This window comes from Callorhinus ursinus, unplaced genomic scaffold (genome assembly GCF_003265705.2).
Source record: "Callorhinus ursinus isolate GAN/ISIS: 27379988/994484 unplaced genomic scaffold, GSC_fseal_2.0 scaffold29, whole genome shotgun sequence".
NCBI classification, from domain to species: Eukaryota; Metazoa; Chordata; class Mammalia; order Carnivora; family Otariidae; genus Callorhinus; species Callorhinus ursinus.
Window position 1 is genome coordinate 16,752,981 of NW_027397091.1, and position 25,882 is coordinate 16,778,862.

Below are 25,882 nucleotides of genomic sequence, written 5' to 3' on the forward strand. Positions count from 1 at the left end.
CCACTCCAGCAACCCTCAGTTTGTTTCCTGAGATTAAGAATTCCTCATATCAGTGAGGTCATATGATACATGTCTTTCTCTGATTGACTTATTTCCAGTCCCATCCATGTCGTTGCAAATGGCAAGATCTCATTCCTTTTGATGGCTGTATAATATTCCATTGTGTGTGTGTGTGTGTGTGTGTGTGTGTGTGTGTGTGTGTGTGTGTGTATACACACCACATCTTCTTTATCCATTCATCTGTCGATGGACATCTTGGCTCTTTCCACAGTTTGGCTATTGTGGACATTGCTGCTATAAACATCGGGGTGCATGTACCCCTTCGGATCCCTACATTTGTATCTTTGGGGTAAATACCCAGTAGTGCAATTACTGGATCATATGGTAGCTCTATTTTCAACTTTTTGAGGAACCTCCATACTGTTTTCCAGAGTGGTTGCACCAGCTTGCATTCCCACCAACAGTGTAGGAGGGTTCCCCTTTCTCCACATCCCCACCAACATCTGTTGTTTCCTGACTTGTTAATTTTAGCCATTCTGACTGGTGTTGAGGTGGTATCTCATTGAGGTTTTCATTTGGATTTCCCTGATGCCGAGCGATGTTGAGCACTTTTTCATGTGTCTGTTGGCCATTTGGATGTCTTCTTTGGAAAAATGTCTGTTCATGTCTTCTGCCCATTTCTTGATTGGATTGGATCATTTGTTCTTTGGGTGTTGAGTTTGATAAGTTCTTTATAGATTTTGGATACTAGCCCTTTATCTGATATGTCATTTGCAGATATCTTCTCCCATTCTGTCGGTTGTCTTTTGGTTTTGTTGACTGTTTCTTTTGCTATGCAAAAGCTTTTTATCTTGATGAAATCCCAGTAGTTCATTTTTGCCCTTGCTTCCCTTGCCTTTGGCGATGTTTCTAGGAAGAAGTCGCTGCGGCTGAGGTCGAAGAGGTTGCTGCCTGTGTTCTCCTTTTGGATTTTGATGGACTCCCGTCTCACGTTTAGATCTTTCAACCATTTGGAGTCTATTTTTGTGTGTGGTATAAGGAAATGGTCCAGTTTGATTCTTTGGCATGTGGCTGTCCAATTTTCCCAACACCATTTGTTGAAGAGACTGTCTTTTTTCCATTGGACATTCTTTGCTGCTTTGTCAAAGATGAGTTGACCATAGAGTGGAGGGTCCATTTCTGGGCTCTCGATTCTGTTCCATTGATCTATGTGTCTGTTTTTGTGCCAGTACCATACTGTCTTGATAATGACAGCTTTGTAATAGAGCTAGAAGTCAGGAATTGTGAAAAGAAGAAGAAAAGCTTTGCTTTTCTTTTTTAACATTCCTCTGGCTATTTGGGGTCTTTTCTGGTTCCATACAAATTTTAGGATTATTTGTTCCATTTCTTTGAAAAAAGTGGATGGTATTTTGATGGGGATTGCATTGAATGTGTAGATTGCTCTAGGTGGCATTGACATCTTCACAATATTTGTTCTTCCAATCCATGAGCATGGAACATTTTTCCATTTCTTTGTGTCTTCCTCAATTTCTTTCATGAGTATTTTATAGTTTTCTGAGTACAGATCCTTTGCCTCTTCGGTTAGATTTATTCCTAGGTATCTTATGGTTTTGGGTGCAATTGTAAATGGGATCGACTCCTTAATTTCTCTCTCTTCTGTCTTGTTGTTGGTGTATAGGAATGCCACTGATTTCTGTGCTTTGATTTTCTATCCTGCCACTATACTGAATTCCTGTATGGGTTCTAGCAGTTTTGGGGTGGAGTCTTTTGGGTTTTCCACATACAGTATCATATCATCTGCAAAGAGTGAGAGTTTGACTTCTTTGCCGATTTGGATGCCTTTGATTTCTTTTTGTTGTCTGATTGCTGTGGCTGGGACTTCTAATACTATGTTGAATAGCAATGGTGAGAGTGGACATCCCTGCCACGTTCCTGACCTTAGGGGGAAAGCTCTCAGTTTTTCCCCATTGAGAATGATATTCACTGTAGGTTTTTCATAGATGGCTTTTATGATATTGATGTATGTACCCTCTATCCCTATACTCTGAAGAGTTTTGATCAAAAAAATGCTGGTGTCATTTTGATAGGGATTGCATTGTGTAGATTGCTTTGGTAGTATAGACATTTTAATTATATTTGTTCTTCCAACCAAGAGCATGGAATGTTTTTCCATTTCTTTGTATTTAATTTTTTTCATAAGTGTTTTATAGTTTTCAGAGTACAGATCTTTTAAATTTTTGGTTAGGTTTATTCCTAGGTATCTTATGGTTTTTGGAGCAATTGTAAATGGGATTGATTCCTTGATTTCTCTTTCGTCTGCTTCATTATTGGTAATATACCTCATTTCCATTTTCTAGAATCTCTTTAGAAACTTTCAGAATCTTCTCTTTATCCCTGCTGTTTGGAAATGTCAGTGATGTGCCTTGATGTGTATTTTTTTCATCAACTGTATTGGAGACTCCGTATTCTCTTTCACTCTGGAGACTCATATTTTTAAATTCTGAGGACATTTCTTATATTGTTACAATTATCATTTCTTCCTCTCCATTTTCTTTTTCTTCTGGAAATCCTATTATTTGAATATTGGACCTACTAGATTGAGCTTTTTTTTTTTTTTAGCTTTAATCCCATTTTCTGTCTCTGTCTTTATTTCTTATACTCTTGGGGGCATTGCTTTAATTATTAATCTTTTTAAACACAATAACATATTTGCAATTTCCAAATTTTTTTTTTGTTTCTGAATGTAATTTTTATAACAGTTGTTCTTTCTTTCCATGGATACAGTATCTTCTTACCTCTCTGTGGCTATTATAGTAAGATCTCCTTTAGTGTTTGTTTTTCTGTTTATGGAGGTCTATTTTTGTTTGATTGTTTTGATCTCTGTCTTTTGGGTTAGAGGCTCTACTCAAATGCTCAGTGACTTTTAATTATTCATAACTAAATGTAAAGCACCACAAAACTTGTTGGAAATCATGTATATTGGGCAGAGTTTGTGAATGTGTGTCCCTTCTCTTGGAATGACTATGTGGCAGTCTGCTCATTCTGTCTGAAAAAAAATGTGAATGTCTGTGGGGCTTTTCTCTTAGGTGAGGCAGTTTAGCCACAAAAAAGTTCTCTAAAATCTTACGGGGGGTGGCAGGTTGGGGTGCAGTCTAGCTTCCGGCATTCTGGGAGCAGAGCAGGTAAAGTGTTTGCAGGGGTTCATCATTCAGGATGCCAGCTTTTACTTAAAATCCCCATCATCGGTAGGGTATCTTAACCTCACCCTTCATGCTCATGCTCTGAACTCAAGGACACAGCTTCTTGTGCCTCTCCAGAAAGTAAGAGTTTTATCTTCTCCCATTCTGGGACCTGGCTTTTCTAATTCCCAAGCCTCCATGGATTCTGCCCCTGGAAGTAATTGCCTTGCTTCTTGGCTTTCCCTCTTGCAGTCACTAACCTTTTGGCTTTATTCTATTTGCTAAATGAGTTTATTAGCATCCATAATTTTGTTGCAAATTCTCACTGTTATTGTCTCTTCCTTCATTCTCTTTGTTCTTATGGATTTATATGTTGAAAAAATATTTTTCTAAATTCTCATTTTAGTGAGGTATTGGTAGAGAGTGGATGTATGGAGTCTGTCTTGTTTCATGGAAACCTGTAGTCAGCTCTTGAGTGAGCACAACTGAAAACCTGGTTAGCAGAACTGAACGTAGATTATTACGCTGATGGTCAGAGTCAATGCATCTACCCTGCTCAGTTATTATATATAAAAAATAAATTTGCTATCTGAAGGCAACCACCCACCCAAGCTGTTTTATTGTCAAGCACATTGCCTAGGATTTGTCAAAATATATATATTTACTGTGCTCTTTGTCCTTTCCACATGATCTGAAGGAAAAGAAACGGAGCAACAACAGATGAAACACCAAGCTGTTTGCTTGTTTAAATGTGGAATTCTGCCATGGTGGATGCGAACCTGGGTCAGCACTATTTACAGAAGAGCACATGGTGTTTTGTCTCAATGAGCAGGAAAATGTTTTGTGATAAAATGTGGTAAAAGCTTGTAGTTTTTTCCAACTAAGCAGTAAAAGGAATTACACAATGTAAAATGATAAATAAAAAGTTCTATGAGTCATCTTTAACGTGGGGAAAATGTGCAGACAGGACTGAAACAGTGTTTTTCCTTCATGTTAAAAATAAAATTGAAGGCACTGAAACCGAAATCAATAACAGCATGTCCCAGGAGCTCAAAAACCCATGAGATTTTATGGGGTTCAATGCAGTTCATGCTTTTTATCGAAATGGTGGGGACAATAATGTAAAAACCGTTGATTTTATTCTATTGAAGTCATGTTTATTGAGGTATAACTTACAGTAAAATTCACTCTATTTAGTGTATGTTCTATGAATTTTGACAGAAACACTCCGTAATGATCAGTCCTATAAAACTCTCCCATAATTCCCTTCTGCTCCCCCCACCTCAGTCTCTGGCAACCACTGATCTGTTTTCTGTTCTTATAATTCTGCCTTTTTCAGAATATCACATAAATGGAATCATACCATACACAGAATTTTGACTCTGGCTTCAACATTTGTGTATAGGTTTTTTATGTGAACATAAGTTTTCATTTCTCTGGGATAAATGCCTGGGAGTGCAATTGCTGGGTTAAATGGTAGTTGCATATTTAGGTTTTAAAGAAACCACCAAATTGTTTTCCAGAGAGGCTGCACTATTTCACATTCTCACTGGCTATGTGGGAGCGATCCAGCTTTGATTTTTTTTTTTTAATTTCAGTGTTTAAACTGCTGAAATTCACTAGGAGATACACTCCAGAGATTCACTAGGTTTAAAATGTATGCACTGTTAAGAATGTTTTTACTTCTGGAGGTGTTAGGACGAATGACACTCCAAAGTAAACTAAGTCACCCACAAAAGGGAAAACAAAAATTATCTGGCCTACTCTTTTCCCCCAGAAACTTTAACCACCAGAAAATAATGGTGTAACGATGTTTACAAAGTCTTCAGCTTTAAGGGAAACCTTTAAGTACCCATGTTTCTATGGTTCTCAGCAATCTCTTTGGTTTTAATTCAGTGTTAAAGGACCAAAAAAGAAAAAAAACGATGACTAGATGTTCTGTTAGGGACATCCTTCCAGGTTAGCTCTGTAAGCTGCAGAAAACTGATAGTAAAGAAACTGTTTCTTGTCCACAGAAATAGAAATGCATCACACATGTCCAGATGATGCACTAGATTACTGCTCTGCGGGTATCAACCAGTTTCACATTTATTTGTACATACATTTCAGCATTCCTAATTGCCTTGTGCACTTCAGTTTTTTTTTAAATTTTTATTTATTAGAGAGAGCCCCTGTGCACAAGTGGGGGGAGGGGCAGAGGGAGAGAGAATCCTCGAGCAGACTCCTCACTGCACACGGAACCCAATCCCAGGACCCTGAGATCATGACCTGAACCAAAACCAAGAGTCAGTCGCTTAACCAAGTGAGCTACCCAGACGCCCTGCCTTGTGCACTTCAAATTCTCCCTTGAGGTAGTTGTAACAACTGACTGGTTCTTTCATTAATTAATGAATTACGATCTTTGTCATGTGCTCATTTTATATTTGTATGAAAATCACAAATTATCCTTTAATTCACTCAAAGTGGTTCCTTAGATTTGCTGATAGGAAAATGCTTCTAAAATGTCTCCCTGTCTAAACATCTGGCAGGCAGTAGCTGAGCTCATGAGGTCATATTCTGCCCTCAGGGTGCATTTGTAGGATGAGTTTGCATGCTCCAGGGACTATTACCTGTGTGTTTACACTCACCTACATTGTTGAGGTTTTTGGAAACAATACCTGGAGATGAGCTTGGACCTTGGGAGATCCTTCTTATAGGCCTACCTATTTCTTCAGCCTTCTGCCCTCTCCTTCCATCCTGGCCCACATATCTGGTCAGGGGGCCATTGAAGATCCCTGTGGAGCAACTAGGGTCCAGGGCAGTTAGATGTGAGGGCCTTGGAATTCAGACCTCTTCTTGAAGAGTTATGTGGGTCGGTTTGACCTCTGCAATGTGTCCCTCAAGACCACCTCAGTAATTGCTTAGAAAAGGAGTGAGGTGAAAGAACCTCCAAAAGCAGGCAGCATATTTCTTAGCCTCTGGACCTGTGCTGTCCAATATGGTGGGGCAGCCACTACCTATAGGGCTATTGAGTGCTAGAAATGTGGCTTATGCTACCGAAGAATGGAATTTTTAACTTCATTTAACTTTAATTAATTTAAGTTTAAATGTGAAAACTGATGTTCCTTTCAGTTATTTGAAAGCTCAGTATGATTGGAACCATTTGAGTATGCAAATCTACTTTTTAACTATATATTTTATGTATGCATTTGATGAAATCTAAATACAGAACAAGTATTTCTGATGACAAATCACCTCCCAGATTGAAATATGCTGCAAATGTAAAATACACACCAGATTTCAAAGACTTAGTCCAAAAAAAGTAAAACATTCCATATTTTTTTAATTGAGTACATGTAAAATGAGAATATTTTTTATATACGGGGTAAAATAACATACTGTTACAATTCATTTCACCTTTCTCTTTATGTTTGTAAACGTGGTAGTAGAAGATTTGAGATCACATACTGGGCGGGCATCCCTGGGACAGGCAGCTCTGGATCATGAATTCTCCCATTCTGGTCCATTTATTACGGGCCACCCAAGTGTTCCTGAACCCCGCTTTTCTGCTGTGATTTCCTAACCCCTGGCAGCCTTCTGTCTCCTTCCTGGGAGATCACACTACTTACTTCCTCCAGGGACTCCCACGGAGGAGTTTTGAGGTTCTGAAGGGTAAGACCCCCCCCGTGACTCTACAGGAATGATCCTGCAATTCCAGACGCCGCCGCCAGAGAGAGTCATGTCGCTGCCGTGGTTGCCGAGCAACACGTGGCCCGGAAGCAGTTCTCCAGCCCGCCCCCGCCGCGACAGCGCGCAGGACAACTTCCGGCGGGGCGGGCGCGCGATCCCCCTGAGCCGGCTTCTGCGGCGGCGGTGCGATGACTACGCTCCGGGCCTTCACGTGCGATGACCTGTTCCGCTTCAACAACATGTGAGTGAGGCGCCCTGGGCCGGCGTTGGTGGCCCCGTTCCCTCTCCCGGGCCGGGGCCCGCGGAGCTACCCCCGCCGGCCGCCACTGGCTCCTCCCTGGGAGCCGCCGTGTCGGAGCCGGGGCGGGGGCGGACGTGCGGACCTCCTTGCTGACCTTGGCAGAGGCGCTGCAGCTTCATCCCGCATCCTTGTGTGTTCGTCGGAGCCGGGGCATCGCGCGGGCGGCCTGTCGCGGTGGCTGTCCCGATGCACCGCGGCGGGGGGTAGGAGGTGGGGGAGCGGCCCGAGTCCGGCAGTGGACTGCCGCCTGCGGCCAGTGGCCGGGCGGGTGATTCGGCTTCGTCTCCGGCGCAGCGGTGGGCACGGAAGCGCTGGCCGCAGAGGTCGTTGGGAGGTCAACAGCCAACTGTTTGTTGAGAATAGGGACGTGGTGCAGCCCACCTGCTGCTTCGTTTGTATCTGAGTGAAACCTTGTGAGGGTGGCACCGACCGCCGCCGTTTCTTTCTTGGCCCGGGTTTGTTTTTGTTCATTTCGTTGCTGAAGCGGCCCATCCAGCCTGGACAACCACTTTCAGGTGTGAAGAGTCGGGGCGGGGACACATGCTGGTGGAGACTCACTGTGTGTACTTTCTTTTAATCCGAGTTAAGGCAGGACTTGTGACTTGCAGGCACCTTTTTTTAAAAAAACAAAACAAAACATTTTATTACATAAGTTTCTGAACGTTTAAAAAGTTGACAGAATTTTACCCTGAACACCTATAGACACATCGGCTAGATTCTATAGTTAACCTTTTGTTGACTTCCTCACATATCTGTGCATTCACCCACCCACCCACCAGTCCAGAATCCACTTTAAAGACAGCTGGGCAGTGTGTGAAAACTGAGGATCAAGTGGTTCGGATTCAAGTGTTAGGAGGATGGGAAGAACTTGAGAGGAGTTGGCTAGAAACCTTTCAAAGAGGGGATGAGCCTTGAAGGGTGGAGAAAATGTTGACAGTGATGAGGAAGTTCTGGAGAAGGAAGCAGGTGTGACGGTGAGAAAGCTGGAGGCCAGACAAGTGGGAGACAGGTGTGACTGGAGGAGTGGGTTTCTCTAAGTGCATCATCAGAGCAGCTGGTGAAACTGGACTTTTGCTGTGTCGGAGGTTTCAGCCTTGATTGTTGGGAAGAATTTTCTTATGGGCCTCTTTCAATCAGAGCAGTGTAACTCAAGTGACTTGTGTTGAGCTCTTCCTGTGCTTGCTGGGCACTGGCACTGTAATAATCCATTTAATTCTCACAGTTCTTTGAAGTAGGTGCTCTTGTTATCCCCATTTTTTGTATGAGTAAAACTAAGGTACTGAGAGTGTAAGAGAATTGCCCCAGGTGATAGACCCTGTGGTGGGAGTGGGTGAAGCAAGGAATTTAATCCAAGGAGATTGGCTCTAGAACAGTGGTTCTCCAAGAGTGGTCCCAGACCACCAAGAACACTTTGCAAATGCATATTCTCGGCTGCTTAAGGACCAGTGCTCCAGAGCCCAAGCTCTTCACCACAGGGTTATATGGAATGTGAGGAAATTAGAGGCGGTATATCAGGCAGTAAGTCATTTAGGACGTCTTGGCAACAGCCCAGAGATGATGACTTGACAAAGGTTTGGGTTTGGGAGGTGCAGGCCAGGGAAGGGATAGTGTGCCTCGAAGTTTTAAGAGTAGACAGGGCAAAACCATATATATATACACATATACATACACACACACACACACATATATATTTTAAGAGAGCGTGCACACGTGCACACACATGCAGGGGCCCGGGGGAGGGGGGGAGAGAGAGGGAGAGCGAGAATCCTAAACAGGCTCCACGCTCAGGTCAGAGCCTGATGCGGGGCTCTATCTCACAACCCAGAAATCAGGACCTGAGCTGAAATCGAGAGTCAGACACTTAATCGATTGAGCCATCGAGGCGCCTGCAAAACCTTCTTTTAACTGAAGGGGAGGTGAGGAGTTGAGTCCTGTGGATATTGGGAGCCGGAGAACTTCCAGGCAGAGAGGGTACAGGTACCTGTTTCTGACGGGAGGAGGCAGCCAGTGTGGATAGAGCAGAGTGAGAGGGGCTAGGGCTAGGTCTTGGAGAGACCCTCCTAGGAGTTGGGCTTCTCTGCTAAGTGCATTGAGATACCCAGGTGCAGAAATCAGGTAGGTGTCTGGACTAAAGATAGTAATTTGGGGGGCCCCCACTATGTAGACGGTATTAAAACCAGGACACTAGGTGACATCAGTGGTGGAGTGAATGTGTATAGGAAAAATGAGGCTCCAGGTGTTGAAGGAGACCTTAGTGGCCCACTGAGGTGGGAGGAAAAGCTGATGGTGGGTCTTGGAAGCTGAGTGAGGAGAGCATTTCAGGTGGAGGGAGTGGGGAGCCTTGTCAAGAGCTGCTGATGGTTAAGTGTGCAGCATGTCTGCACATTTATCCCAGGAGAGAAGAGAATTGCGGGAGCGGGGGCCTGGGCAGTGAGAGGGTGTGGATCTGCCCACCAGCACTCCAGGCATGTTTACAGGAGAGCAAGTAGAGCGGGGCGCAAATGCTTGTAGGTGTGTGGTTCCATGGTGGGACCCCGGTGAAGGTTTCTTCCTACTGTTGTCTATTTTCTGTGTGAAATAGGAAGCAGCTGAAATTGAGAAGGGGTGGCCTGTTGTGGAGAGTTGAGGCAAGATGAGAGGCTATAAAGTAGTCCTTGAGAAGTGTGGGAGACTGTATTCCCACACGGTGGAGCAGTGATTGTCCAGGTGTGGCCAAGGCTCTCCAAGCTTCTTTTTGCAAAGTCAGAGTGATTTTCAGGGTATCACCAAGATGGGTTTTTAAGCCTTTTTCATTCTCTCACAAGTGCACAGTGGAGTTTTCAGTTGTGTGACTTGCAATACCAAGCATAACAGACAGATGTGAGAATCCAGCTTTCTTAAGCCAGACGTTACAAAGATCTGTAAAATTGTTAAAACAGTGCCTTTCTTGTCGATAAATTGTGTTCTTGAAAGTAGAGTGACGGGGTGCACGGGTGGCTCAGTCGTTGAGAGTCTGCCTTCGGCTCAGGTCATGATCCCGGGGTCCTGGGATCGAGCCCCACATCAGGCTCCCTGCTCAGTAGGAAGCCTGCTTCTCCCTCTCCACCTCCCCCTGCTTGTGTTCCCTCTTTTGCTGTGTCTTTCTCTGTCAAATAAATAAAATCTTAAAAAAAAAAAATGACTTCTGGTTTAAAAAAAAGGTTATTCATATTAACATGTTGTTATTTTAAAATGAGTATTTTAGAAAGTTTAAATATCAGTAGATCTAACCTACATAAACAGAAGTTCTTTGGGGTCCTCAGTAATTTTTGAGTGTAAATGGGTTCTGAAACCAACAAATTTGAGAACTACTGGCCTAGAGAAGTGCCTTGGTAAGGGTCCTAAGGAAGAAGCTGACTGGATATACAAGAGGAAGAGTTGTGGGTGGCTGGTTTTGAGCCTGGCAAAATAGTGGTTCCGTTAATTGAATAGGAAAGTGAGGGGCAGAGCTCTTTGCAGCCGGCCGCAAAGGTGCATTTTAAGAACTGCTGATTCAGGAGTATTGTGATCAGATATGCCGGTGAGACAGGTGCTGGGCAGCACCAAAGCCAGATGCAGGAGTCTTCCTCCAAAAGTTAAGGGATGGGGTGGTGGGGGAGAGGAAGTGAGAATGTAGAAGAGTGGGGAGCAAACACTGAGTGGTGAGAGAGCCCAGACTGAGCAGGTGAAGGCCCAGACACAGGAGGAAGGGACTGCTGTCGGATGCTGCGGGAGCTAGTCTTACTTTCTGTCTGTGATTTACATGCCTTGTTGGGCCCCAGTTCCATTAATGACTTATTGCCAATTCAAAAATGGAAGGTTTTGATGCAGACATATTAACTATAAAGTAACTTGTAAAGAAGAAACAGTTAAATAAAAATTTATAGGTATCTTTATAGAGGCTGTGATGGCTCAGTTTGGCCATTCCATAGCTTACACTATTTTCCTTAGCCCTAAAGTTGGTTTTAAAGTTGTGGATTTGGCATGTTTTGTTTTCCTGGTGCATGTTTTTAGTTTCAGTGGCTTATTTAAACTGGTTTTGTCAACACTGCTTACTATTGACATTTCTTTTCTTTCTTTTAGTAACTTGGATCCACTTACAGAAACTGTATCCTTTTAAAAAAAAAAAGTTAAATGAAGGCTAAGAGTAAGGAACACGGACAAACAAAAGAAAAAAATAGACTTGAGTACCAAAAAACTTTAAAACTTATAGGCCAGGAAACATAAGGAACATTGAAAGTAATTTAAAAAACCAAACGAACTGGGGGTAAGAGTTGTCTTAAATCTGCCTGACAAGCTGCTAACAGAATGGGCTCATAAATCTACAGCAGTGCAGCTCCCCTGCCTACCTTGCCCCTGGGCAGTAAGTGTGGCTCCGAAAGCAGTGACTTCAAGATGGATTATTACTCTGTGAATGAAGCCTGGAGGTGACGAGCAGTCTGTGGTGGTTTCATGAAGTCATCGGCGACCAGGCTGTGCACTTTAACCACTGTCTCACTCCCAGGGTGGCCTTGGCTTTCCTGTCCCCGATAGCTGCCCGAGCAAACAGCATGACCTCCATGTTCCTGGCAGGAGGACCGACAGAGGGGAAGGTGAGAATGACCTTCCCTTTCAGGGGTACCTTTAGGAAGTACCACACAGGACTCCTGTATCCCATTGACCAGCAGCTGCCCCTGCCACACTCATCCAGCTGTAACAGTTGGGGGATGAGCCCAGCTTTAAATTAGGGCTTGTTACTAAGAAAGGATTTGGGGTAATAATTAGCTGTATCTATCATGTTCCCCATTGAAAAATGGGCAAAGATGTGTGAAGTTGGGGTGCTCTGGGTTGTGTTGTACTAATAGACAATCCCACATTCTCAGTGGCTTTCTAGCTTTTACTCCATGTCCATTGCAGGGTAGGAGGGTAATATTAACTGATAATTTAACAAAAGAGGGCATATAAGAAGCCAGTGACATTATTAAGAGTTCAGTCTCACCAGTTAAAAGCTATGTGGATTAAGACCAAAATGAGATGCCATGCTTTACCTATCAAATTATCAAGGATTAAAAAAATGATAAAACTCACGCTGGTGAGGGTAAGAGGAGCATTCTCATAAATTGCTAGTGACAGTATAAATTGCTGCAGTCTTTCTGGAAGGCACGTTGGCAGTGTAATACATAGTAAGTAATTCCATTTCCCAGAAGCTAAAAATAATAGAGTCAGTTAGGGGAGGAATTGTCAAACTAAGGTGCATGGGTCAAATTTGGTCCACTGCCTATTTTTATTTTTGTAAATACAGTTTTATTGGACACAGCTACGCTGAATAATTTACATATTGTCTGTAGCTTTGTCCATGGCTTTCATGGTTAGAGTAGTTGCATCAGAGAGCTGGTCCACCCAGCCACGAATATTTACTGTCTGTCCCATTATAGGAAATGTTTGTTAACCTGAGTTATATCATTACAAAAAATTTTATTGCAGAATTATATTAAAAATTTGGAATAGCATTCACACACAACAAGGAAATGGTTAAAGTATACTGTATTCATGAGGAATTTAAAAAGATTTTTGAGAAACTGAAAATAACCCACATGTCCCTCACCAGGAGATAGGAAATTTAAATTGTTTACCCAACGGAGTGTACTGTACATTATTAAAGATTAATTTTAGGTATAGGTAACGACAGGGGTACATATCAGAAATAAAGCTGAGTGAAAAAGCAAATCACCGAAAGGTTTCATTTTATATTTCAAAAATTGACTTTTTAAAGAGACCTCCATGTTTAAAAAAAAAACGACTTCTGAATGACACAAAAATTTTCACTGTATAATAAGGTAAAGTATTAGGATGCGAATCAAGTTATAGCGTGTGTGTCCACTGACACTTCAAATTTACAGTAAAAGTCCCATAATCCAGGTGAGGCCATGTTTGAAAGTAACCTGCCAGGGCTTGGTTGTTGCTGAGCCGACATCTGGGCTCCTCCTGGAGCTGGAGCAGAGGCGGTAACGGTGTGTATCGGTGGCTGAGTGGCAAGAAGACTGGCCGGCCTGCCCTGTTATGGGTCATGAGAGTGCTTGAAACAGTGGCTATTGTTCAGAGGAGAGTTTGAAGAGTTTACAACTGAGAAGATTTTACAGAACCTTAAAACAAAATTGTGTGATTGGTGGTAGCCCCTTAGAGAATTGCATCAGCAAGCTTACACTAAGAAGAAATAGAAGAATGAGCACATGTCAGTAAGGACACCAGGATTGAAGAGTTTCGTAATGAGCAAATTATTCAGGCTTTCACTCTTAAGTCAGCTTTTATTTGTAGTACCAGAAAGAGAGAATTTGAATCAGTGCAGGGGAAACACTAGGTAACTGTTGACTCTGGAAATGCTTAACTTTTAAAGTTACTTTCACAGCCACACAGCTGTAGCTAAAGTAGGAACTAGTCATTAATTTTCTAGTGCAATTATGGAAAAATAAATGTATTGAACATCTACTTTGTGCCAAGCACCAGGGACAGAGTGAACATGACATTCATATCCAAAAGGGAGAGAGATAGTAAACAATATCCAGTGATAATAAGTGCTGTGCCGAGATTTAAATACAGTGTGATCAGTATGGACACAGATGATAGAACTTCAGACTCTGGGTCTCTGCTGTTAGATGGTGTTGTCGCCACTCATATTTTTGAAGTTCTTTATTCAGGCAATTTTGTTACAAATTATTAGTGCTAACCTAAATATTTAATGTACTGACATGAATATAGAAATCACACATATATAGAGCTGGGGATAAAGTAACAATGTACTTTTCAAAGGAACTTTCTTCACAATATTTCTTTTATGAAGAACTGTGTACTGCCTGTTACTTTCCACACTCCTTAACGAGACTCTAGTATGGGATTCCTTTTTACCTACAGTACCTTGCCCACTGGCCAGAGTACTTCATTGTTGCAGAGGCACCTGGTGGAGAGTTAATGGGTTATAGTAAGTATACCACTAGAACTTTTTTGGGTAGGTAGTTGAGATTTTAATATAGGTTTCAACTGATTGTTTTAGATTGATTGCAGAGGTGGAAATATAATCATGATGCCTATAATTTTATTTCCTTTAACCACTGACAGCTCGACGGTGCTTTCTACATTTTAGGCATTGTGCTCTAGGCCTCAGGCCTACAGACAGACATGACCTCAGTCTTCATGGATCTTTGATTCTGTGCTTACGTTACATTTCTACATGGTTTATTTGGTACATAACACAGGAATTGCACCATCTCCATTGAATTAGTAGCATTACTAATGAAAATTTGAGCTGTGGGTTATCTCAGTTTTGGGTACACATACATACCTACATGAAAAGTAGATATTTAAAAAAAATAGATATTCTGGTTCTGTGTTCAAAATTAGTTGTGTTTTCAGTTCATTCCTTTTTTTTTTTTTTAAAAGAAACCTTTCTCTAAGTGAAAGTCAAATAAGAGCACTATTAACCATTAGCTAGATGACTTTATGTGTTACTTAAAAATTAAAACTTTGTCATTAGTTTCCTTTATCATAAAAATGTGCCAACAGTCATTCTGTATTCATGTATAAATCCATGTGTTTAATTCCTGAGTGCAATCTTCTGTTGGCAGTCATGGGTAAAGCGGAAGGCTCAGTAGCTAGGGAAGAATGGCACGGGCACGTCACAGCTCTCTCTGTTGCTCCGGAATTTCGACGCCTTGGTTTGGCTGCTAAACTTATGGAGTTATTAGAGGAGATTTCAGAAAGGTGAGATCCTGCTTTTCAAGTGATAATTTATAAACCCTAACTATTTGATTTTTCTTATGGTGAAAATGTGTAAGATTTTTTTTTTTTCTGTTCAGCCTGAATGTTGTGCTTCAGTTTGCAGGGTATTCACATATTCAGAGTAGTAGTGTTGTCCCTATTTAGCCATTGAGGAAAAATCAGGTGAAGTGAGTGACCTGCCATGGGCTTATGTGCTGGGTAACAGGTGCAATCAAAGACTAGTCCTTAAGGTTTTTTTTTTTTAGTGTTCTTGCCACTGTGGCAGATTTCCCATATTCTCTGTTAATGTTGCCCTTGGCATCTCAGTGATCTTTTTCATAGTGCCCCTATGGCCCAAAAAAAAAAAAAAAAAAAAAAAATCCCTCCGTTCAGACTTAAGCAGTTACGTCCTAACTGCTTAGTAAGTATTTATGGCCTAACAAACTAGTAGCTGGAAAAAATAAACAAATTGAGAGAAAAAGTATTTTTATTTCATTGTTAAGTAATAATTGTGGTTACCAAGTAATGAGATGTGTGTGCCTTTTGGGAATTGCATGACTTCTCAACCTTGGAAACAGATTTGACACAACCACCTGCATTCTTGTTTCATACTGATTTTCTTGTGGTACTGGGGTTTTTTTTTAGTCACCGGGACTGCCAAAACCTGGCTTCATTAAAACCTTTGATGACCTACTCTGTCATAAGAAATGTGACACCATGTAATGCTGCATTTGTGATTATATCAAACTAATAGTTTGCGAGTATCTGACATGTAAGGTTTGTCTGTGTTTTCCCCAAACATTTGAAATATCCTACAGGGCCACCTTGGAGCACTCTGGAGCACAGTTTGGGAACTGCCAGCATTAGGGCTTTTTAAAAAAAGACCTATTTTTTTTTTAAAGATTTTATTTATTTATCTGAGAGAGAGAAAATGAGAGATAGCACGAGAGGGAAGAGGGTCAGAGGGAGAAGCAGACTCCCTGCTGAGCAGGGAGCCCGATGTGGGACTCGATCCCAGGACTCCAGGATCATGACCCGAGCCGAAGGCAGTCGCTCAACCAACTGAGCCACCCCTAAAAAAAGACCTATTGTGTATGTCAATCTCACACCCTCATTATGTGAGATAAAAGTAACTGAATTAAAAGACTCCTGCCAGCTCCCATTCTAAAAGAGATAAGAGATGTGTGTATAAGTTTAATCAGTTGTCAGGCTACCATTTACTTTTTTCTCTACTTTTAAATGCCTAGCAATATATAGGAAAGGGAATATTTGCTGAGAAGGGCTCTTGAGGTTTTCCACTTAATGGATTTAAAAAGGTAAGTTTTAAAGAAGTAACCATGGCCTGAAAATCCTCTGGGCCAAGTTAGGGCAAGAGGAACTTGAGCTTATTCAGAGAAGAGAGAAAATAGTATTAGCTGAAAAAGAAGTAAGTTCTAGTACTTGAAAATTTTTAGTTTTTACATATTTGTTAATGGCATTATCTTACTGAAAAAAGTATTTGGCATTATTATATAGTGGACAGGGAGTTCAGAAAGGGGTTCTAATTAGTTATTACCGTACACATATGATTTTATGTACTTATGGGATAAATTCTCTCTCAGTAGAAAACCACTAAGTTCCCTTCTTTACCAGTTTCTAAATCTTCATTACTTTGGAATAGTTGCTGTAAGATTTGTGTGTGTGTGTATATATACCTATCTACATACATACATACATGTATTTTTAACTGTATACCTTAAAAACAAGAAAGAAAAAGGAAATTAAAGTGGTAAAACAAATAAAAAGCCTGAAATGAGATGTTAGCTATGAATCCAAATATAATCCATAAATACAACACTAAATGTTAATGGACTAATTACTCCAGTTAAAAGACAAAGACCTGATGATGTTATGTTAAGTGAAGCCAGCCACAGAAAGACAAATAATGTGTGATTCCACTCTTATGAAATACCTAAAACAGGTAAATTTGGAGAATCAAAGAGTGGAATGGTGGTAGCCAGAGACCAGGGGGAGAGGGGAATGGGAAGTTACAGGCACAAGTTTCAGTTAAACAGAATGAATAAGCTCTATAGTCTGCTGTACTTGTACCTGTAGTAAAACAATAATGTACATTTAAAATTTATTAAGAGGGAAAAAATGTCATACTAAAGTGTTCTTACAACAGTAAAAGACAAAGACTGTCAGAACTGTATTCTGTTTACAGGAGATATATGAAAAGATTAAAGACAAAGATTGAAAGAAATTTTTAAAATTATCATGCAGATTCTGACCAAAAGACAGTATACTTAACAAGAGTCACAGAGTAGTTCAATAATTATCAGAGTAAAAAAGGGTCATTGCTTATAGGTGGAAAGATTGAATGCATCAGGAAGATGTAATAATTACAAGTTTTATGTACACAGTGACATAAATTCAAAATAAAATGCAAAAATTGATAAAAATACAAGGAGAAATAAGCAAACAATATCATAGGGGGAGATTTGAACATGCTTCTTTCTAACTGACAGAACAATTAGACAAATTGATTAAGGGCATAGAATAGGGGTGAGTGCTTTTCCTGGGCCAGATAAATATTTAGGCTTTACAGGCCAGTTAATATCTCTCTTGTGTGTATGTATGTGTGTGTGTGTGTGTATTAAAATACCCCTTCAAAATTTTAATAACTTCTTGGCTGGAGAGCAGTACAAAAATAGGTTGCAGGCAGACCCCCTTCCTCAACAGATTACAATCAGTAGCTAAAAATCTTTCCAGAAAACTATGGAATCTCTGGCAAATTTTACCAACTATTTTAAGAAGTAACAACTATAAGTTCACTTTTACACAAACTAAAAAAAAGGAACATTTTTCAACTTTTTTTAAGGCTAAAATAATACTTATGTAAGAAAACCCAACAAGAAATAAGAGGAATGAAAATTTGAAGAAAATATCAGTCTTTATAGATGCAAAAATCCCAGAAAAATCTTAGCAAAATGGATTCAGCAATTCATAAAAAGGATGATCTGTCAGGGGAAGGAAGGTTGTTTTAACATGAGAAAATCTGTAAATGTATTCCACCATATTAATAGATGAAAGGAGAACATTTGTTAGTAAGTGCAGAAAATGCTTTGATAAAATCCTATTGATTAAAAACTTAGCAGTGTAGGAAATAGAAGAGAACTTCCTTAACCTAAAAAAAAGAGTATCTACCAAAAACCTGTAGTAAATAATTTCAGTGATGCATTGAATGCTTTCCCTTTGAAGAGAGGGATGAGACAAGGAAGGATGCCTACAGTCAGCCCATCTTCAGTAATTTACTGGAAATCTAGACAGCACAGTACAGCAAGAAAAATAAAAGATACAAGAACTGAGAAGAAACAAAACTCTTATTTTGTACACATAAGATTGTACAAACAAAACCACAAGAAGCTATAAATAAATGTTTAGAATAAAAGTTAAGCAGAGTTGGACAGTCAGTATAAAATTTCAATTTCTATACAAACAGTAAAATTTAGGAAAAGATGCCAATTATGATGGCATCAAAATACCTTAAGCCCTTTGAGAAAAATCTAACAAAAGCTGTGTGAGACTTCACTGAAGTTTCTAACACTTTCCTGAGAGACAGAAAAGATGACCTATCTTAGTGGAGAGAAAACTAGATCAGTGGCATGGAGGGCTAAACTGATCCATGGAGCCAATGTAATTGCAATCAACATCTCCAGTCTTTTTTGTGAGACTTGTTAAATTGATTCTCATGCTTACAGGGGAATGGAAGGAGATTAAGATAGTTTGAACAACAACAAAATGGGCAGGTTTGCCCCTCCAGATATCAAGCAGTAATGAGTGAGCTCTGTGTCACTGCTGGCATACTTGTCTAGACCAGTGGAACAGAATCGAGGAATAGATGCAGGGATACGTGGATTTTGACATACTCCAGAGGAGGCAACTGCAGAGCAGCAGTGAAGGGACACATTCTTCAGAAGGGATGGTGGCACAATTGGATATCCACATGGGAAAAAAACTTCCCAGATTACTACCTTACCATACACAGATCAATTCCACATTTATTAAAAACCTAGATGTGAAAAGCAAAACTCAAAAGCCCTTTTAACTTTTTTTTCCCCCCTTAAATAAGCTATAAAAAGTCTGACTGCAAAGGAGAGGCTCATACTTTATCAAAAGTTACATGAGGATAATAAGTTAAGCCACAAACTGGGAAAAGATTTGCAACAATCCTTTACATAATGTCAACTATCCAGAATACATAGAGAACCACAGTTGGGAAGAGAAAAAAAAAATGTGTAAAGGATCAATAAGGACTAAAAAATGAGAAATCTAAATGGCCTACAAAAATATATTTAGCCTCATTAGTAATGAGAAATGCCAGTTAAAATTACCCGGAGATACTTTTATGAGATTTTCAAAAATAAAAATGTCTGATGCACCAAGCCTTTTGTCACTGTAGGAATGGAGTCTTACCCTCCTCTGGGAGTGTGAGCAGACTGGGAAATGGGTATTAACTAAAAAAGTTGAAGATGCCCCTATGAGCCAGTGATCACACTCCTAGTTGTAGACCTTAGATATTGTACCATGAGACATACAATAAAAATATTCATAGCATAGTTTATAATAGTAAAAACGTGACATGTTTATCTGTGGAACCATGGACAACTTGTAGTATATCCATCCATACAATGGAATGCTAAACAAAGGGAAGATGAACAAGATCCAGCTACACCAGGCTGACTTGCACATTACTGAGGGGGGCAAATCACCAGAGGATATACAAAGTACGATAATATTTATATAAAGTTCATAAATAGGAAAAACTGTACTAGGTGGTGAATCTACAGCAAAAACCAAGGAGCAAATGAGAGTAAGAGTCAAGACTTGGAGACTTCTGGGTAAAGGGGATAGCTGTCAATGCCCAGAGAGACCTGAGGGCTCCCGGGCTGCCAGTGTCCGGCAGCCCGTGTCCTGTCATTACACATGGGCCATGGCCACACGGGTGCTTGTTATTGCTCAAGATCTTTAGTTTGCGCATATGGGTGAAAATATTGTATCACTACTTGATAAAATGAGCATGTCATTTACGGTGATATAAAATACACAAGACAGAATTATGGTTTTAAAAAATGTTTTAAAAGTTTATCTTTTAGGGCGCCTGGGTGGCTCAGTCGTTAATCGTCTGCCTTCGGCTCAGGTCATGATCCCAGGGTCCTGGGATCGAGTCCCACATTGGGCTCCCTGCTCAGCAGGAAGCCTGCTTCTCCCTTTCCCACTCCCCCTGCTTGTGTTCCTGCTCTCACTGTCTCTCTCTGTCAAATAAATAAATAAAATCTTAAAAAAAAAAAGTTTATCTTTTAAAGAAAATACAGGTTTTAAAATGTTAGTATGCTAAGAAAATCATCTCTTTGTTCCTCAAAATAATTGTCATAAATCCTCAGTAATAAAAATGGATATGAGGTAATCAGCTGCAAAGTCCTATTATTACCATTCTTTGAATAGTAGTCAAAGCCAACTAAAAACAAGTGTTTTTAAAAAATATGTAACTGACATTTTCCCTTTTTTTTTTCTTAAAGAAAGGGTGGATTTTTTGTCGATCTCTTTGTAAGAGTATCTAACCAAGTCGCAGTCAACATGTATAAGCAGTTGGGCTACAGTGTGTATAGGACGGTCATAGAGTACTACTCGGCCAGCAACGGGGAGCCCGACGAGGACGCCTATGGTGAGCTCCCTTCTGTGGCAGTCTCCGCCAAGAGAAGCCAAAACACTTACATTCATTCTACACACTGTAGTCATTTTAACAAGTGGAAAAGAATTATAGTATTTGTTGGTCTTAATATTTTAAATTTGAGCTATAATATTTAAATCTCCTTTAACCTGCCTTTATGAACCTATCAATGGTTAAATTACATTAACCAATGGTTAACTGCTATCAGTTGTTTTATTATGTTACTGGCATGTTAATTTTACTAAGATTTTGTCAAAAGAACATTGGTATAAAGAGCTGAGTACTGGTGACTGGGAATCTCAAAAACATTTGTCTCTGAGGACCTAGGAAATGTGGGGGTAGGGGACAAACCTTTTATGAGAACTTTACATACATACTTTGACATAAGGTATTTTGGTATTTGGGTACTTACATTAAATTTTGCTTCCTAACAGATATGAGGAAAGCACTTTCCAGAGACACTGAGAAGAAATCCATCATACCATTACCTCATCCTGTGAGGCCTGAAGACATTGAATAACCATGGGCAGTGGTTCTTAGGCTGATGCTCCAGATATTTTATGGACAATATTATTTTCATTGGATGATCTTGGAGCTCTATTAGGAGAAAAGTAATCATTTAGGTCTCACAGACTTCAAGAAAATACAGGTTATAAACTTGAGTCTCATTGTTTCCAGTTAGCAATATCATACCTACTAAAGCTGTTCACTGTAATAAAATTCAATCAAAAAGGCAGCTGGGTCAGATGGAAACATTCCACTGATTTGGTTCATAATATTTACTGTATGCTAGGGAAAAAAACTTGCTCCAGTCTCCTCCTAAATTCTGTGCCTGAGAACCACTGCTACATATGTATTTTTTATTTTGTATCAAACTGTTAATTGAAGCTTTAAAAGCATATATGAAATGTATAAATCTAAGATGTATAATAAAATGCACTGTAGACCCTATGAATGTCTGGAAGCTTGTTGGTCATTTATAAAATTAGATCAGGATTGAGAAGAGCCATCATTTAGGATATGATGTTTCTCTTGTTTGGCTTACATAGAAAGCGTTTTTAAAACACATACTGAAACAGCCCTTGCCCAGCAATATTTAGGCATCCTTCTTATTGCATAGTAAATTCTTCCCAGATACTTGTTTACATACTGTTACTCCCAGATCTTTTCCTTGTCTAATCTCACACCACTTTGCTTAAATCCTGCCTTTGAAAATATAGAAAGACACTGAGGTTTCTTTAAAGGAGAAAAAACCTAATTCCAAAAGAAAGGCCATAAAACTAGGTTGTGGGCCACCCATGTAGTTTCATGTATTGTTTTCTTGTAATACCTGAAAATACCCAGTGAGTAAAAGAAGTGGCTAAAGAAAACCCCACAGAAACGATTACTAAAAAGCTTTGCCTCTTAAAGGACTTACTCATGTTCTCCCATGAGAAGGTAAACTTTTTCCTTCACGCATTTCATGTTGGCACCAGCCAGAAAGTGGCGGTAGGAGTTTACATTGGGAACCTATTAATTTTTGTTCTTATGCAGCATAAACAGGACAGAATTATAGAAGACTCTGATTAGGGCGCCTGGGTGGCTCAGTTGGTTAAGCGACCGCCTTCGGCTCAGGTCATGATCCTGGAGTCCCGGGATCGAGTCCCGCATCGGGCTCCCTGCTCAGCAGGGAGTCTGCTTCTCCCTCTGACCCTCTTCCCTCTCATGCGCTCTCTCATTCTCTCTCTCTCTCATAAATAAATAAAATCTTAAAAAAAAAAAGACTCGGATTAGTCACTTAATTAGCATTTTGACCTGCTTTCATCTCACTCCTTGACTCTGCACTTAGCTAAAGGGTATTAAAATCAGAAATGTTCCTCCTGGCCAACCAGACCTCAGTGACACCCAGCAGCTGGATGACACTGGTCCAGAGCTGGAAGCACTGAGGCTGAACAAAGGTGTGCCTTTGATCCTGGCCGTCCTGGCCGCCTCTGCCCTCAAACACTAGCTTACTTTCAAGATAAAACTTAGTACCATACTGACTAGCTTTTTTTATTCCTAACTTAACATTTTTGTAAATTTAGTAAGCCTTACCCAATTAAATCTGCCAATAATAAAGTTGCTAGTTGCCCTCCCAGGTGAAAAAATACTCTTAAAGATGACAGTTCGAGTCAAATAGCTTGGGCAGTGAACAAAACAAGAAAAAAGGCCTGAGAAATCAGGCCAGATTAAAGAAAATAATCAGTTAATTAAGGCAAATATTTTTTGCTTGAGGATATGAGCAGTGCTTCAACAAATGTGTTAACATCTCTGTGCTACTTTAAGTTTTCTTTTTTGGCATTATAGTTGGTTACCTTTGGTGTTTTTTACGTGTTCTAAACCAAGCCTAAGTTAAATGTGTCCTGGATTACAGTAGCTACTTTCTGCTGTAACACACTAGGGAATGTTTATTGGTACTACAGGTGGAAATGATTCCCTCGTCCAGTAAGGTTGGGAAACAGGCCAGCATTGCTACTGGGGTTCATCATGTACAGTAATGTATCCAAGTCTCTGAGAAGCTGAACTGTAAAGAGATTTGATTAACAAAGGCTCAACCTTAACCTGGGGTTTCCTAAATTTACTGGAGCAGGGGGCACTGTTTTTCACAGCACATGTGTTACTATTCCTTAAGCCATTACAGAGCTCAACCAGTGGGGTAAACTGATTACAGCATGAAATTTGACTAAAACATCTTGGTAGCAAAAAGACCTTGTTCGGAAATACAGTAACTGTAAATTATTTCCCAACTGGTGTTTTCAAAAGCATGTAGTGCCAATGGCCACTGTTAAGAAAGTACGGATATTTACAAGTTAAATTAATCCAAGCACATTCAATTCTACAAGGATGAACGTGTTTAGGAAAGTGGCTGGGAATGAACATTTTATTGAGCAGTCACGATGTGCCAGGTATATTCTGTTTCTAATCTTCAAAATGAGTTGGCAGATGCCCATTTTATGAGAGAAGAAACTAAAAGATTAAGTTATAGATTAGTGGCAGCTGGGAATGGAATTCGAGTCTGTGACTGAAGATGTGAAGAGGTTAGAGATTTCAGGTGAGTGCACTAAATACCTTTATGAAGAAGACAAGCATAAAAAAACACTTTAAAAGTTACTGTAGAATGTAACTTGAACACTTCTAGAAAAACACTTTCAAAAGTGCAGGTCCATCTTGAAAGCATTACCTCAATTAGATTTCCTAATACGTGATATGGACCAAAAAAAAAAAAAAATGTTTGGATTCTGATAAAACTAATGGTTAAAAAAATTTTCTTGCAACCCCCCCACCCCTCACTAACCCAAGAACATTTTAAAAATAATTCAAAAAATAGCTATCAAAGACTCTAATTCCTTACTGGTGAAATATACAAAAACTTACGGAGTCACAAGAGTTCCGATTAATTTATAAAAATAATAAAACACTTATCAATATGAACAAGAACATCAGGATTCACACTCATCAATGTCCTTATCTGGGTCTTGCTCTGCAGCCTCCTTTTCCTGTTGCTGTTTCTTCCAGAGTTTGGCCATGGCCAGAAGCTTGAGGTTGGGTTGGTTGGCAGCATCTTCCGGAAAGATGTAATCATAGTACTCTTCCCAGCCTGCATCAGACTATGGAAAAAAAGTAAAATGAGATAAGCCAACACGTGGCTGAAACACCCTGCAGTTACTTTAAAGTGGAGAATTTTCACTGCAAAACCCTGGAGTGTTCAAATTCAACTTACGTTCATTTACAAAACAACACCAAAGCCCATCACAGAAAGAACAAGGGCTGGGCCTGCAAGATTGGGGTGAACAAGTAGCTATGGGGTAACCAGGTGATGCAGATTAACAAGGGCACGGGGTATAATGAGCACTGGGTGTTATATGAGACTGATGAATCACTGAACTCTACCTCTGAAATTAACAATACACTTATGTTAACGTTATGTTGATTAACTGAATTAAAAAAAAGTAGCTGTTGGGGTTGGTGTTGCTGCAAGTGGAGCTCACGGAGAGCTAAAAACCAGTGGAAAAAGATCCTAAAAATTAAAGCAGAGCTCTTCTATACTCAACAAAGATTTTTTTTTTTTTTTTCCCATCTTGTAGTTTTCTAAGGTTTTAAATTTTTAAAGACTGGGACACCTGGGTGGGTTGGCTGGTTAAGCGGCTGTCCTCAGCTCAGGTCATGATTCTAGGATCCCAGGATCGAGTCCCGAGTCGGGCTCCTTGCTCAGCGGGGAGCCTGCTTCTCCCTCTGCCTGCCACTCCTTTTTCTTGTGCTCTGATAAATTTAAATAAATTACTTAATTTTTAAAGACTTACTTCATACTCAGTACGAAAGCCATCAATCTGTGCACTACTATTCTGACTCCCTGCCCTTACAGCCCCACCTCGAACTGGTCACTGATTTGGCTTCCTACACATTGCTCTAGTTCCAGCTTCCACCATCACTTGCTCTGCTTATAACAGCTAGCTTCCCAACAGATCTTCCTCCAATCTAAGCCCATCAAGTATGCCTGCAGGAGATGCCAACCACTGGGTCATGTCGTTTTGTGCATAAGAACCTTCCTATAGCTGTGTTTCCATGGTAGCCAGGCTGCAACTGTCTCCTACTCCAGGCTGTCTGCTCCCATGCTCAGATTGTACATATGGCACTTAGAAGTACAAATTTCAAAGTCAGATGCATTTCTGCTCATCTGATATGAGATGACCAGCTCCACAGGCTCAGTTCTTACCCCGTCATCAGCCTGGACCTTTCTTCTCTTCTTGACTTTCTCTGGCATGAGTTTGTCTACTCTCTCCTTATCCAATACTGTTCCAAATTCATCTTCAAAGCTTCGCCAGGATTCCAGCAACATAAGTCTCTCTTCCTTTTCTTCACAGTTCCTCATGGTTTTGTTAGCCTCTTCATAAATTTGTCTGCATTTAGCCAAACTTCCTTCTTTCCCCGAAGACAGCTCAAACTGTGCAAAGCTGATCCATACCTTAAGAAAAATTATTATAGAAGCAAATTAACCACGTCATCCAGAAAACGATCATGTAATAATGCTAATTTCTAGTTAATGACATCTGAACATACTAATGTATTCATCTGTAGTATTCCAAAGAACATACTGATTATATGCTTCAATGATGTTGAAGCAGTCTGCTTCTATATCCAATTAGGTGTTTGAAATGGTCTTAAATCCTGAAAAGAGTTTAACTTTTTATTCAATCCTGTGATATTCAAGTTACTCCCATGCAGTATAAATATTGACCTAGTATAAGCTTTATATTCCAAAGTCCTCTGAGACTCAGG

The 25,882-nt window shown here is 40.2% G+C and overlaps 2 protein-coding genes across 9 annotated transcripts in view; one reads left to right on the forward strand and one right to left on the reverse strand.

Annotated features, from left to right (window-relative positions):
- Nucleotides 1-6,599: 6,599 nt before the first annotated feature.
- On the forward strand, nt 6,600-21,162 carry NAA20 (N-alpha-acetyltransferase 20, NatB catalytic subunit). 6 transcript variants are annotated; one of them, XM_073878459.1, is made up of 7 exons: nt 6,600-7,089; nt 11,230-11,254; nt 11,651-11,738; nt 14,035-14,128; nt 14,745-14,880; nt 20,436-20,581; nt 21,022-21,162. In XM_073878459.1, exons 1-7 carry the CDS (start codon nt 7,065-7,067, stop codon nt 21,105-21,107), a joined length of 600 nt encoding a protein of 199 aa, XP_073734560.1. In that variant the 5' UTR covers nt 6,600-7,064; the 3' UTR covers nt 21,108-21,162. The 6 variants fall into 6 exon arrangements, with proteins under 6 accessions (XP_073734560.1, XP_073734563.1, XP_073734562.1 ...); XM_073878461.1 differs by having other exon boundaries at nt 6,607-7,089; nt 14,035-14,101; XM_073878464.1 differs by having other exon boundaries at nt 6,830-7,089; nt 11,230-11,509.
- CRNKL1 (crooked neck pre-mRNA splicing factor 1) overlaps nt 12,914-25,882 on the reverse strand; it is a 33,986-nt gene continuing 21,017 nt past the window's right edge. For 2 of the 3 annotated variants that reach the window (XM_025876824.2, XM_073878458.1), the window contains 2 exons: nt 25,320-25,568; nt 23,473-24,213 (listed from right to left, as the gene is read on the reverse strand). In XM_025876824.2, coding sequence (XP_025732609.1) covers nt 24,046-24,213; nt 25,320-25,568 — 417 coding nt within the window. In that variant the 3' untranslated portion in view covers nt 23,473-24,045. Of the gene's footprint in view, nt 13,330-20,999; nt 24,214-25,319; nt 25,569-25,882 lie in introns of those variants that run through there. The other variant, XR_012374124.1, reaches the window with a different exon arrangement.